The 15,465-nt window shown below is 33.4% G+C and overlaps 1 protein-coding gene across 2 annotated transcripts in view; it reads left to right on the top strand.

Annotated features, from left to right (window-relative positions):
* Nucleotides 1–15,217, top strand: part of LOC106692574 (uncharacterized) — a 122,391-nt gene extending 107,174 nt beyond the window's left edge. For both annotated transcript variants that reach the window (XM_067048586.1, XM_067048585.1), the window contains exons 4-6: nucleotides 8,705–8,854; nucleotides 9,042–9,159; nucleotides 12,937–15,217. In XM_067048586.1, coding sequence (XP_066904687.1) covers nucleotides 8,705–8,854; nucleotides 9,042–9,159; nucleotides 12,937–13,178 — 510 coding nt within the window. In that variant the 3' untranslated portion in view covers nucleotides 13,179–15,217. The remainder of the gene's footprint in view (nucleotides 1–8,704; nucleotides 8,855–9,041; nucleotides 9,160–12,936) is intronic.
* The last annotated feature ends 248 nt before the right edge of the window (nucleotides 15,218–15,465 follow it).

The raw sequence follows: 15,465 nt of genomic DNA, 5'->3' as shown, positions 1-15,465 counted from the left end.
TTTTAAATATTACAATAAAACGCCTCTACAACTATTTTTAGTTAAAACTATACTGTTTTTATTTCGGTTTTTGTCTCTGTTCCATGGTGTTGGTGTGAGAGACAAATGCCGTCTTAGCTGGCATATAGAGTAACCGCACAATGGCGACTTTATACTAATCACAAAAGTAGAGCACTTTATTTCTAGTAATAGCCCATACAAAGGTGATAATTTAGTTGCAGCTTCTAAACAATTCCAATTTGATTTTCTTGAAGACTGAATTGTTTAAAGAAAAAAAGCACATTTTCATACTTGTTTCCACACACAATTTGCGCTTGATTTTCCCGTTGCAATTTCTTCGTTCTCGTGTTAACATGCCGCTTGGTGGTTCATTTCTGAGTTGTGTGAGGTGCTGGGTCACACTCCTTTTCATTGATGCACTAAAACTAAAAACTTAACTAAACACTAGATATGTATCTCCGTCACTTGCGGATTTCATTGGCTACGGTGATGTAGGTCTTGCCAATGCACTGCAGAAGGCGCTGATGTCATTGATTGAAAGAGTGGATTGGTAAGAGATTGGAGGGAGTCAAAGAACTTGACATGCCTCCGACCAATCAACTCTGGTACTGTGGGTAGATCGAGGAGTTGATGTGGTTCCAGAGGCTTCTTCTTCTTCTTCTACGATGTAGTGCAGACCATCTTCCGTAGCATGATGTCCTGGTATCCTTGAAGGTGGCACTGCGTGCCGTCGGAGAGGTATGTGAAGAGTGGCCAGGTATAGAAGCGCCAACTTCCAAATGCTCTTATATATATTTCAGATCTGGGGGTCGAATCGGTATATACAGGTGTTGGTGTGGCCAGTGTGGGATAAACCTCCTCGATCTTAAGAATATAAGTATAGGAATAGTCTAAAATTACAGGTGGTTCCTTGAAATAGCTCACCGAGAACTCTAACCAATTAATCATTTCCACCGTGTTGTTACCGTTCCTACTAATTATCTCGAAAGTTAGCCTTAAAGGTATAGACAGACTTCAAGGATAAATATTTTGTGATACCCACTATTGTCCTCGGATCGCTCTTCTCAAGGACTGCATCAGGAGTGATACTCCTGCCGCCGGCTCTATTAGTATATTTATAGCTCCTGATAACTTACTGGTCGCTTTGGTTTTCCTTTCGCTTCTTCCGCCCCTGACCACTTTGTCAAGTTCAGTAAGCGCTGAGGATGCAGCTGAACTTGCTTCCTTTCTCATAAATATTTGTTTTCCTATTGAAGGTCCGGTATTGCCTAAAGGGCGTTGTGGATCTACACCAGGCATCTTAGGACCCAAGATGATTTTGAGTACAATTTTCATAAGCACTTGGGGGCTTAAGTGACTAATTGACTGCTTTCTGTCTTAGAACCGATACATTCTCACAATATCGGACTTTATTACGTTTATGTTGGAGTGTTTATATCACATCGATTGAGGTCATTATTTTGCCACTCATTACTCATTATTTTAACCCCATACCTCCATTATCTGATTTTTGGATATTAACCCGAAGATTCTACTGAATTTAGTGGGCTGAGTTAAGTGTTATTCTCTTCCAATTTCCTGACTATCCCCTAAAACCGATCTTTAATAAGAAAACTGTTTCTTGCTCGTTTAGCATCGTGCTTGGTTGTTGGTTGTGGGAACTCATATCTTCCCTTGCTGGGGATTTGAACCACAATGGTGATCACACGAAATAATTTCTGCCAATCGTTTTTAGCATGGACCCTATCCCTAATTTATTTTACTGGAGCTACAATTAATAGGGATGTATTAACCCAGTATCAGTAGATTTATATTTTCCCATCTTAATATTTTCTTCAAGACTGTAACATCCATTCTCTTCTTATCAGTCCTCCCTCAAGATCTCATCTTGTTCCCGCTAGTAGTATGTTTCTAGCATTCCAAGTTCCGACTCTTAGGTTTATTTTCTCATATCTAAATATTTTCGAGTTCCTTAAACTTCTCCTTTCATCTCTGTTCCTGTCATGAGTCAGCCTCTTCTGAACCGAATGGGCCCCCTATTTATACTTATGTCATTTATTCTCCATTTGTAGTTTCCTTTCATGTCATATTCTTTTATACTATCCTCCTTCATCCAGGTTTGGGATGGGTAGTAGCCTTTGCAATACTGTCTCTATTGGTGGACTTAATTATGAATATACGTTTTTACCGAATATCATACGAAAATAAGCACCCTTTATGAAAACTGATGTGGATCACCCACAATATTAAACGAAAGGTCACAACCTTAAGCTAAAAGCCTTTTCAAAAATTAAATTAGTAATGTAAGTTGTGAGATTGAAACAATAAAAATAAAAATATTATAAATAAATGAGACATAATAAGGAATTACCGCCTTTATGTATTTATTATGAGTTTCTTCTGATGGTGTTGTATTACCTACCAGAGTTCTCAAGTAAAAATTGTATCAAGAAAAACTGATGGATCAATCAGTAGACACAACGGAAACATAATATTCTGAAAAAAAATATATTTCGCAGCATGAGGAGTTCTTAGGAAGTCCGATGCTAAAATAAATGTTTTATGGGATAAGAACAAATATGATACTAGTACTCGAAGATATTTTTAGAAATATTTAGTAAAATAAAATCTATATAATTTGTGTGTACATTTCTTTAAATAAACTATTATAAATGCACAGGAGATATATGAACTATCAGATTGCGTTAATGAGATATACCATTTGCGTCAACGCCCATTAATATCGTGCGTCTATAAACGTAATTCACACCAAAGGTGTGTAGTCTAAATAAATCCTCAGTGAAAGTATAAGTTTTTGATTGATATACAAACAGATTCAAATGCTATCGAAGCGGGGTCAGCGACTAGAATGCAATTAGGCTGGCTTTGCTACATTTAATCATTTTATTTTCTGATTTATGATGAATTTGCTGCTGACATAGGGCCATCTATCATCAGCACACACCGACACATCATCCACTCTTCCACACCTATCGAAATTAAAAAGTGCATTACTCAGTTACCTGTTATAATATAGAGATTACACAACAAAGATTGAGAAATATAAAAATAATTAAACCAACAGTTAGTTCTTTCTTTGTAAGAAAGTATTAAGTATTGATATTCTTAAGTTACATAAACTACGAGAACCTTATTTGGTTTATAACCTAAAGGTCATTAGATTCAATTAACTGAACAATAACCAAATATTTTTGGTACTAACTATATTATAAGTATAAAATTCTTATTTTAATATAAAAATATATACTCTAATTATCCATTTTTTTTACATAGGATATTTAAAATAAATACAAATTTTACTGCTCCCTAATATAATTTTTTTAAATATTACAATAAAACGCCTCTACAACTATTTTTAGTTAAAACTATACTGTTTTTATTTCGGTTTTTGTCTCTGTTCCATGGTGTTGGTGTGAGAGACAAATGCCGTCTTAGCTGGCATATAGAGTAACCGCACAATGGCGACTTTATACTAATCACAAAAGTAGAGCACTTTATTTCTAGTAATAGCCCATACAAAGGTGATAATTTAGTTGCAGCTTCTAAACAATTCCAATTTGATTTTCTTGAAGACTGAATTGTTTCCAGAAAAAAGCACATGTTCATACTTGTTTCCACACACAATTTGCGCTTGATTTTCCCGTTGCAATTTCTTCGTTCTCGTGTTAACATGCCGCTGGATTAGTTCTAATAACTTGGCTCTTAGAAGTTCTCCATCATATTTGAACAGCTCCCATGGTAGGCTGTTTTCCCCCCTTCTTTCCCCCTGCTGTACCTTAAGGCAACCATATACCAGCGGTACGTTCCAAACTTCCTAACATTTTAATATTCTGTCAAGAAAAAACTCGGTCAACAAGCCTCCTGCATCACAGGAAGCAAAGTTCCCAAGTGTTCAGCCCTGCACTCACGCTGGTCCAAATATCTCTGAACCAAAGTGAGACATTGCTTAGTCTCTATAACAATGGCCACTAATTTTAACAACGATGCTAATGGGTTGCCTGCAACTGGAGAGCTGTTCCCACTTAACAGGGCTCCAATAACTTCCTACCTACATTCAAGTGGGTCTACTAAATATACATATAATTGTTACATACTTAAGTTATATTATTGTTACATATGTTACATGGCTCTAATCTATATACCTATAATTGTAACATTGATAAACATATATTTGTAGCATATATTATACATATTAATCACTTGGCAAGCGGGTGCCTTTGCAAACATATCAGGAGTCGCCACGAGTTGTTCTAGGGACCTTGGCAGCCAATCAAGCGAGGAGAACTCACCTGCTAAAGCCAGTCTAACACAAGTCTACATAGGGCAGTCAAAAATTATATGATTTAAGTCTTCCACGGCTTCGCAGTTACAGTTAAGGTCATCCCTTTTTTTGAAGAATTGTAACTTTGAATTGATGTTGCCATGCCTTGTAAGAAGTTGGACCGTCCAGTGGTCTGTTTCAATCCACTTATTTTTGCCCCTTTTTCTGACATCTGGGAGGAATTCGTGAGTCAGACTTCCAGTTGCTCAGTTATCCCACCTACTCTGCCATTCAGATAAGACAATGTCGTCGATTCTATTAGAAACTTCTTCGAATCTTCCGCTGGAACTGACGAAACAACTTGACCCAACACGGGTCGGTAAGCCTTTCTTAACATTGTACTCGGCGATGGCAATCTGGATTCTAAGGTCTATTGGCAGTTGACCCGTAATTACTGGCAAGGCTGAAGTTGGCGCAGTCCTATAAGCCCCTGTCACAAGTAATAAAGCTCTCCTTTGTGCCTGTTCCAACAATATAAGATCTGAGTGAAATTTTGTCCTCAGGCAGGTCCAGCATGGTGGGTGATTACAAGAGGCAGCTTTGTATAATATTTCTCTACACCTATATTTGATGCCCCAGGTCGTTCCTGCTATATTATTGAGGTAGCTGTAGCGAAAACCAGTTTTCCTTTTTACTTTCTTTAGGTGGTTGGTAAAGTTACACCTTTCGCCCAAAAGAACGCCTAGAAACCTCACTTCCTGTGATGGTTTCATTATTTTATTCTCCATTACCACCCTGGGAAGGAAACCTCTCATCTTCCCTTTCAAGAAAAGGAGTCCGGTATTTTCGTAGTTTAGGGAGAGCTTCTTGTCACAGCATCATTGCTCTAAAATAAAAGTTAACTCAGCTGCTTTTGTTTCCAGATTAACTCGTGACCTAGCCTCAATTCCCGCGCCAAAACGTCGATATATGCGGCTGGTGTGTATCCCTGTATTCGCCAGAAGTGGATTCATATTGATGTTCCATAATGGGATACCTAGAATGGAACTTTGAGCGCAACCCCCTTGGATCAGTCTCGTGATTCTCCTTGTTGGTAACTGGAAGAACACTGAACGCCTCTCCAAGAAGGTTATGATAAGCTTGTATATAGTTCTTGGACAGTGTAGCCTTTTAAGTTATTCCAGGCCATACTATCAAAAGCCCCAGCAATAAAAGAGGACGACAAATATTTAGAGGTGGAGAGTTTTACCGCCGTTAGGAGCTGATTTATCACATCTGTGGTTCTGAAATCATAATGCATCTCTTAAATTATCCTGAGGATCCGGTTCATGGTTTTGACCAATAAAACGTACAAAATAAAAGTAATGGTTAATAAACAAATAAATCATAAAGTTTATGATTTTTTAAATATTTGTTTTTAAGAAATAAAAATGACCCATTGTTAAGAAGTGCAATGGAGATATGATGGTGTATCCTTAATACTGAAGAGAGAGGATGCTCTACAGGTAGTTGATGAAAGTTAATTTTTTTAATGTAATATACAATTATCTTTAATTGACAAATTAAGCCTTAGTACCTTGATGAAAAGTTGACTGGGTATACTATCATTAAAATACAGATAAGATCTACTATCACAGTCTCTAATCTAAAATTATCTCAAAGGGCTCTCATAATTAAAGTCCTCCTATCTTGAGCCTTCCGCGATCTTCGATTAATTAACAGTTTTAAAGAGGTTTTCAATTAATAGCTTGACATTTTAACATTCTTAATGATTAAATTAAAAACTTTTTTTTTCATCTCCGAGGCATAATTGTATAGTACCAGATTAAACGAAACATTTTCTTATGTATTTAATTACTTCAGCTACATTAGATATGATTTTTTTGTAAATTTTTGAAATAGAAAATGTTCAGAGATTAGGTTTTGTTTATGAACTCAAATTTACTATTGCCAAATATTATGTTGTATGAAGAAAATGAGAATTATTTTCAACCACAGGAAGGATGTAAATCATTCTATTTTCCATGTCTCTACTTAAATAAATCGATTCCTTCGGAAACAGGAAACCGTATCACCAACTGACGGCATCAGTTGTTACCAGGAAATCTCTATGTCAGTGGAGATGGTTGAATAATTGCCTAAAATATTAGTGAATGCCGCATTGTGACCAGTGCACTGGGTGAAACTGAAAATTAAATAGCGAATTCCTTTACGAATTTAAGCTGTCATTGGAGAAACAACAGTTTAAGTCCCATCCCTAATATTACATTGAAATTCCCGGCAACCAAAAACAGAGAGGAACCAAGAAAATACTACAGAAAGGAAGAGTGGAGAAGTAATATCCCTTGTGTTAAAATTATCTGGTATCGCACCAAAATATATCGCACCGTCACTTACCCCAAATTACGAAGGATATGAGGAGAAGATGGTTGGGGGTGCGGTCAGTAAATAACACAAATAAGTTGAGAGAAATTATTTAATAGTGCCAACGTTTAAATTAACATTTAAATTAATAAGATATAATTGAAAGCTAAAAAAAAAATGGAGCGCTAAGATCTCTTTTAATCTCAAATGTTCTTTATTATGAGCCTTATTGGTTATTAGGAGACAGCCTGGAGAAAAATTTAATATTTATTATTATTCAGTAAAAGACCATGATATGAATATTATGTCAAACCAAATTATAGATTCCAAATTGAGTTAAAATCACATTAATACTTGCATAGCATATGGGGTTAGAAAGTATGATAATGACATTAAAGTACTTTTTCAAGAAGAGGCATATAATTAGAGTGAAATATCTCTCTAATCTTGTGGAAAATGCTTTTAAATTTAATAATGGAATATTTTTATGTTTGCTACGGGGCGTATTCCACCTTATCCACGCTGCAGTATGGGATTGTGAAAGCATATATATTTGAATGATTTTTACTTTCACTTAGCTATACATGAGCAAAAATACATTTTGACAGAAATGCACGTTTAGAGGTCCCCTGAGTTCAAATAATCTAGTCTTGCTAAATCGTTTATGTGTGTATGTGTAAGTTATCATCCTCAAAAAATGATTAAAATTAAATTAAAATCTGTTCTGCTACAACCCATGAAGTATTAAGGGTGCAGCACTGTACAACAGGAACTGTTACTAGACCAACGGTTGTGCAAGGAGGTGATTTGGTCAGAAGTACGCTCGACTGCCATATTTTTACCCAATTAAGGGTACCCAATTTATGAGCCGGGGTGGACCCCAGGAGGGCTCCACTGAGAAACCACAGGATTGACACACAGCTACAGTATAACAAAAAAATTTTTCTGCCCAGCCGGATTTGAACCTGGATCCTTGTAGTTAGTACCATCATGCCTTACCACAGTGCCACTGTGATCCCTCAAAAAATAATAAAGAATCAAAAAAGAATAGTTGTACAAAAATAAAATTTAATTTTTAAGGCGAGAATACGCTTGGGATGTGAAAGGAACTTTTTCAATAAAAATCGATTCATCTGAAGGGCCATGTTATAGAATCGATTCTTGACACTTTTTATTTTTTTCGAAAATGACTTAACTATTTTTTTATTTATCAAAGTACAATTGAACAGTATTTGGTATCAGCTAGGTCTTATCCTCATTTGAATAGTTTAACTGGAGCCCTCTTAGAAAAAAGAAAAATATCCGATTCTAAGGGAAAAGCCGAAGCGACCCGATCTTTCCCGATTGCATTAACGCTTCGTTATCTTTTGTTAAACTGTTTTATTCTTGGCAGACACGAAACTTGTATTCTTCATTCCCACTTCGAGAAGTCCTATAATAAGAATTTTTATAATAATAGAAAACAAAAATTACCCTTCCTAGTTGTTTAGATTTATTTTTTTAAATTATAAAAATAAGGATAACTTAAGCACAAGCCCACCAATTTGGGTACGTATGTAGGGTGTTTGGTCTAAGTTGAGAGACGCACGCACCACATCAAATTTTTCTAATATCTATACATTATTATTAGTCCAAAGGATAAATATAGTACTACTATAATTACTTCAGCCTCATCATCCTAAAATATTTTACTGCTAAACCTAAGACATAAAAAGGATGGTTCTCGAATTACTATTTATTGTTATAGAAATCGCAAAAACATAGTAAAAGAGAACTAACACTGCTAAACTAGTTCCAAAGCAATGATCTTGTGCCCTCAGCAAGAATCTAAATCAACAACTTAAGTTCTGATTATTTCAATAATTTATTATTCAATTAGACCCTCAATACAGTAAATGATATGGAAAATTGCATTTTGGTTCTCAGAGATTAACTTTTTGTTTATAAAACATTACACTATTTAAAATTAGAATGATCGAATATACAAATGTAATGTTTTGTTGACATCCTTGGTGTCTTACCCTCTGTTTTTTATTTATTTAAAGTTTTTTTTTACAGATTAAAACTTCAGAGTCGGAGTTCTCAGTGGTCGCGACTGATGAAGGAGATGAACCAGGGAACCAGACCAGTAAATCGACTGCCAACGGCAGCATTATCACAATGACGATGAAAAACAACCACCTTATTGTGGAAACTGAAGAGCGGCTTGTAAGTTATCATTAATTGAAATCATTATGTTATAATATGTCATATGTTAATAACATAGTTGTTCGTTGAAGCTATCATCTACCAACTACTTCATAGATCACTATTATCTATAAACATATTCAATAAATATTAATAAGTAAATCAATCATCACATATTAATTATTAACTTAATAATACGTACCTACAGGAAGGAGCCGTAGCAACTGTAGAAGTAGGGGAGGTGGCCCTGGAACTTGTACCGGTGCCCGAAGGAAGCACGGCCATTGTTCACGCGGTCAACTACAAGCCAGAGTTCGAGTTCACTGGTATATATAAATATCCTTTTATTTGTTTATTTTATATCTTATTTATTATCCAATTTTATGCATTAGCCAATCCTATTCTATGCAAAATCCATTTTTTTTTTTAAACAAATGTTTAAAGAGAAGTGGATATATTGACTTCTGATAGAAAGATCCGCAATTATTTAGTGTTTGAACGTTCGAGATTATTAACAGTTATAAGTGAAGTATCCGCATTCGATGGCATACTTAAGAATTTAAAATTACATAGGCGATATTAATCTCGTGAATAGTAATTACAAAAATACAAACTATAAAAAAGAGTTTTATTATATATAAAGAGAAGATTGACAGAAGAGTGTGCACAATGACAAAAAGTAAGTAAAATTTATTTATTGTCGACGTTTTGGCCAAAATTTCATGCCTTCATCAGAGCTAAAAACAGAAAAACGAGATTACAAGAAATTGCTAAGAAGAAAGTATATGTGTGTGTATATATATCATCATCATCATCATCGTCATCATCATCATAATTGGCCTACTTCGTCTTGTTCTCATAACTACAAGATCAAGTGCAGTACCCTCCAGACATCTCTACAGTCTAAACAGATTACATCGGGACAAATGACTGACTGAGAATCCTCATACCAGACTGAAAAGACAGGAAACTGCTCGTCGATTCCGACTATTACAATATTTACTAGACAAACGGTCCAAACTTCTAATCCATTACAAAAGACTGATTTACATTATTATTATAAGGCCTATCTGGACATACGAAGTTGAGTTTTGGGGCTCCACTAAACCATCGAATTCCTCCCGAATCCAATCCTTACAGTCCAAAATCCTTAATGCTTCTTACTTTTCCTCAAATCAAGTCATCCATCAGGGCTTCAATGTCCCATATGTTGCCGATTTGGCCAGGACCAGATACCAATCCTTCCATGATAAACTTCCCAACTACCCAAACCCACTTGTTTCTAACCTAACTTCTCCTTAATCACCTAATAATCCTCCAAGGCGATAAGAAGATGACTACGAAATCTTCTCCTCTAGAAATGTTATTGGAGTTCTACCTATGGGTAGATTCTCCACATGTTTCTATCATGTAATTTTATCACTAACAGCAAATTTACTTATTTTAAATATTTTTATGTAGGTGTAAAGAACAATAAATAAATTAAAAAAAAAAAAAAAAGTCAGAAGCCTAGTAGGGCAGTCCCTCATTGTTCTTGTACCCCCACCCTTTCCGCCAGCGGCTCCTGGACCAATATTGTGACCCCTAGCCTTCAGCAGATCCAATCCACTCCCTTACAATGTCATTTGGCAAAGGAAGGGCCAATTCGTATGTGTATATATTCAGATTTAGGTTTTATATATAGTCTTGTATAAATTGTAAATAAAAATTTAGGAAGTGCGAACAAAAAGTGTCAGAGAGGTTAGTGATGTAAGGAAGGGATCTCTTTGAAAAATGGATACTGGTTGCGGAAAATTAGAAAATCATAGATCAGTTTAGAACGATTTTTGTATTTATCAATAAGTTTGGGATGGTATTAAGGAGGAAGCTTCTAGATTAGAGAATTCATTTTTAAACGAGCAAGTCTATTATCACCATTTAAATATTGTATTGATGTCCAATAGAATTATAAAAACAATTTATAACTTACCCTTCGTCAAGCATTCTGAGAGAAATCAGTCAGCTTTTCTCCTCCATATAACACGGATATACGATTGTACAAATGGCAGAAACCTAGGTATAAATTGACCTTTTAGCTACTCAAGTTTGCCTTTATATGCATGTTTATAGCGTTTTAAGTATACTTCATTCACATTCGCTGTAATGATATCTGCTCTGCCTTCTCAGTAATATACACTTATCTTCAGACGTCAAAATGACTGTTTGGTTCTGAATTGCAGTGTAGAGCGGTGATTATGCTCGTGGTCAAGTGGACAATTTACATCTGTTGTTCCCCCAATGCGCGACCACTGAACGCATAATTTAGGAACATGGGCTAGCACCTGGTCACCTGACCCAGATAGCTGACCATAAATTGCAGCTACTTGCCACATTTGTTGTGCTAATTATTGCTAATCTATTCCCACACTGAATCCTCCTTGGTCTTGTACTATCGAACCGACCAGTGAGGACTAATCGATTTATCATGACCACACAATTATACTACCAACTTCTGCTCTAACCTCAATCCAGTTTACATAAGTGAAGTTACTGGTTCTATCCGATTACATTGCAGTAACTACCAATCCTAAGTCCCTTAAACAACATTATATACATTAATAACATAACTTGATTGTCTTCACCAATATCTTTTTAAACTACAGTCTGTAATACTCTTTGTATTATAATTAATGGGGAAAAAAGGTGTTCAAACTACTGACACTTTTTATCTTAAATAATTTGAAATGCCATTGAGTATTAAAAGAACTAAGTAGCCAATGGATAGCCACTAACCATTCTAACCAATGCTAAATATTTTATTTTAACCCTATCTAAAATATTTAATAATAAATAAATTGATTCTTTAAAGTGTTTTATTGTCTTACTTTTGGTTACATTATCACAATCTGTACCCCTACTGATACATTATCATTCAGATAGGAACCAGGGAATTCCGTGCCTTACTCACTCTGCTACCCCAACCACAGGAATAATCATTTATTTCAAAATAAATAAAAGCCGTTTATGTTGTTAAGCAAAGTAAAACCTAAAAGTTTAATACTATATCTACATACATACATTTATTTTTATATGATCGTATGGTGCCTTTGCTTAAAATTTTTTGAATGGTCATTATATTCAAATCATTTTATCCAAATTATTTTGCGTGTAGAATAATAACAAAAGATGTTTGATCATATTAAAATGTAAAAAAAAACATTGCAAAAACCAAAAGTTGCTTCTAGTGAAGTAGACCAAAAGAATCAAGTTAATTAATACAAGTTTTCGTATGAATCAAACACTGGAAATTTTCGGAAGAATTTTTTTTCTGCCGAGGTCCCGCATTACGAAATAAATTTATAACTCCTCATAATTTTATAGAAATCCAACTTATCAGCTGTTGAAAAGACGATTTCTGCTCTTTCAACTCTTATTTATGTTTTCAGATTTTATGCCTTCATATAGGAGAAAAAGAGATTTTTTTCCAATATATTTCAATATTGGGTTTATTTGTTTCCATTGCATCATGTATATCATTTTCTTTCGCACATTTCACTCTGTTAATTTTGTTATTTATATAGATCACTGTTTGATTTTTAATTTTTTTATATTTTGAATAATATGTATCTTTTTATATAATTCTTTCATTTGTAATATTATAGTGGGACTATATTACTAGACTACTATAAGTATTCTATATACTTAGTAACTGTTAGGGAAGATCATAAGTAAAATTTTTCCTGGCAGCCCTACTTGGTACTAATGGAAATACTCTAACTGTTACTTTTAAGAATCAGTAACTGTTTAAAAATTTCAGTTAGTACCTAGTATAAAGTAACAGGTCCAGTATTTTTTCATTAATATGTATATGGTACATTTAATAACTTACACCTTCTTTTAGCTAGATTTTCCTAACAAAAGCCAGGGAAGTAAAGTTCAGTTTTGGCTACAGCAAGCAGCATGAATTTTTCTATAAAATATACCACCAACTAATAGAACAAAAAACTCAGAATAATTTTTTATGGCTACAAATAAAAGATTTAATTTACATGATTCAATTAACATTTAATATGTGTTAACAAAAATCCCTATTCAGTAAGCTTATAATATCACTATTTTTTTAGGTGTTAACACTGGTCTTTCCACTTCCGACTTGAGCTCTTCCTCCGAGGCCTCTACAAACCGTGGCTACAAATATGGCACCCAGGAAGAATATAGGGGAGAAGAGGAATACATAGACCGTCAAACAAAAGAAATTGGTAACAGACGTGAAGCAAGGCCTAGTTTGGATCTCGAACCAAGACAACAATTGGGATTGGAGAATCCTGCTTTTATACCAACACCAACTCTGGCAGAAGCTTCTTAGGCTAACTTATGTACTAGACATTTCCATCACAGTTTGAGTATTTATAAAATCGAGTACAGTTTCTATTACTAGAAATCTCTGGTCTTCGCTAGCATCACTAATGATTTTTCTTATTTAAGGATTAAATATGAGTAAAACTACAAAAATGAATGTTTATTTTTTATTGTTTTTATTATAGAAAAGATAATGAATATTTTAATAAGTTTGATTAATGAAACTTCCTGCAACATTCTTCTTTCCTGTGATTAAAGGTAACGGATTTGAGTATCTTACTCACCCATTTATGGTAGTATGAAATGACAATGCAACAGTGACACAATTATTAGGGATTTATAGTCTTATGCATCACTGCCACTGTAATATACTGTCAATAGATTGACATTGAATTAAAAAGCTTATTCAGTGAATCTACCTGGATCAGTTTACAAAAAAAAAGATAAAATAATGAACAGTTCACGTTTAATTGATGTATGATTAAATTTCAAAGATGCAATAATATAAGATAAGAATAACTATCCAAAAAAATCATAAAAACTGGGTTTTTTATTGCTTGAAACATATTATGAATCAATTTAAACATTCCTTATATACATTGAAAACTGCTAACCTAATTAATAGTAGTTGTATTACTGATTATAACATCTATATGAACAGAAATGCTTAACCCTGGGGCAGTCTCTTGATTCTTAGTAACATATTGAGGGACATGGGGTGCATTTGTTTCAAACAACATAAAAATCATTTTAACTATTCATCTATTATTTATGACAATTTTTTTGTTTGCTATGTTTGAAAGAATATCCCTACAGACAGTAAAACAAACTTAAAATTTTTTTATAAAAAGTTTTGACAATTTTTTGTTTGCTATGTTTGAAAGAATATCCCTACAGACAGTAAAACAAACTTAAATTTTTTTTAAAAAAGTTTAATTGAAACCGTGGATGCTAGACCTATTTTTTAATTTATTGTCTTTTTGAAATTATTTTTATATTAAAACAATAAGCAATTTTACAGTATTTATAAAAAGAAAAATCGTACCCCTCCCCACTGGTGTTGGAGGACGCAGATTTTCCAAATTTGCCTTACTACAGCTCTGACTCCAGGGTTAATATAATAATTTTTTCAAGATCCAACATGTAACATTAGGCAGTCTACTAAATCAACCATTTAAGATATTCAGTTGTAAATATAAATAAAAATAAATAATTTCCTAGTCGACCAGTTACTAACTTTTTTTTCCTATCTTCATTATTTTTCCCACTTTCTACTTTTTTCTTTTCTTCTTTCCTTTCTAACATTTCTTATTTTTTTTTTTTATTATTAACATTTCTTTCATATAATTTAAATTATTAAAAACAATCAATGCCTAAAATAATACTAGATGCAATGCAACTATTAAAATGTGTTAAAAATATAAAAGAAATATTTATTTTAAAAACAATACAGATATTATTACATAGTAATAAAATAAAGAGAAGAGATTACTAATCGTTTGAAACATTAAGCCTTTTAAGAATTTCTAAAAGATAATGGAACAAATAGAAAACTTCATTATAATTTTCACTGGTTCTATAAACACATAATCTATTTTTTGATCTATTTTTTTTTTGTTTTGACTGCCGTCAAAATAGCCCTGATGAAGCCCTGCAACGTGGGGCGAAACGTTGGCTCAATAAAATAGTATATTCTACTATTTGAGTTTTTTTGACCGCACCCGGACCATAATCTATTTTTATTATTTGATTGCCTACTAGACAATTAATTTAATTTAGTAAACAATTTTCATGATGTATTCAGTTCAGGATAAGAAGTAAAAATAATGAACTTTCTACAACTTAAACTTGATAAGTCATAAGTTATCTATTACCAATGACTGATCAAGTGAACTAATGAATTTGAACATTACAGCTTTTGCTTGTGATATAAAAAAAAATCTCTTTGATAAATTTTATTATTGAAGTGAACTTATCCAGAAGAAAATATGAATAAAAATAAGTATTATAATTATACTTAAAATTTAAAGTTCAATCATCAAAAAATTAAGAAATTTGTCTATTATAAACTGTAATTTAATTTGAATACAATGTTATTGTGTTTTTTCATCATTTTCTTATTGTTATTCAAGAACTATTAATATTTAAATAAGAGATTTTGTTGTTCATTTTATTCATTACTGTCTCTGAAAATTTAGATGTGTACTTATTGCTGAAAACTAAACCATTATAAGTTTTGGTACTTCAGTGGAATAAAGTATTAAAAGAATTTATATGTTGTATAAATTATATAT

Source organism: Halyomorpha halys, unplaced genomic scaffold (genome assembly GCF_000696795.3).
Source record: "Halyomorpha halys isolate HHAL.00 unplaced genomic scaffold, Hhal_1.1 Scaffold61.1, whole genome shotgun sequence".
NCBI lineage: Eukaryota > Metazoa > Arthropoda > Insecta > Hemiptera > Pentatomidae > Halyomorpha > Halyomorpha halys.
The sequence above is the reverse complement of the archived record's forward strand: the minus strand, read 5'-3'. Positions and strand labels throughout refer to the sequence as shown.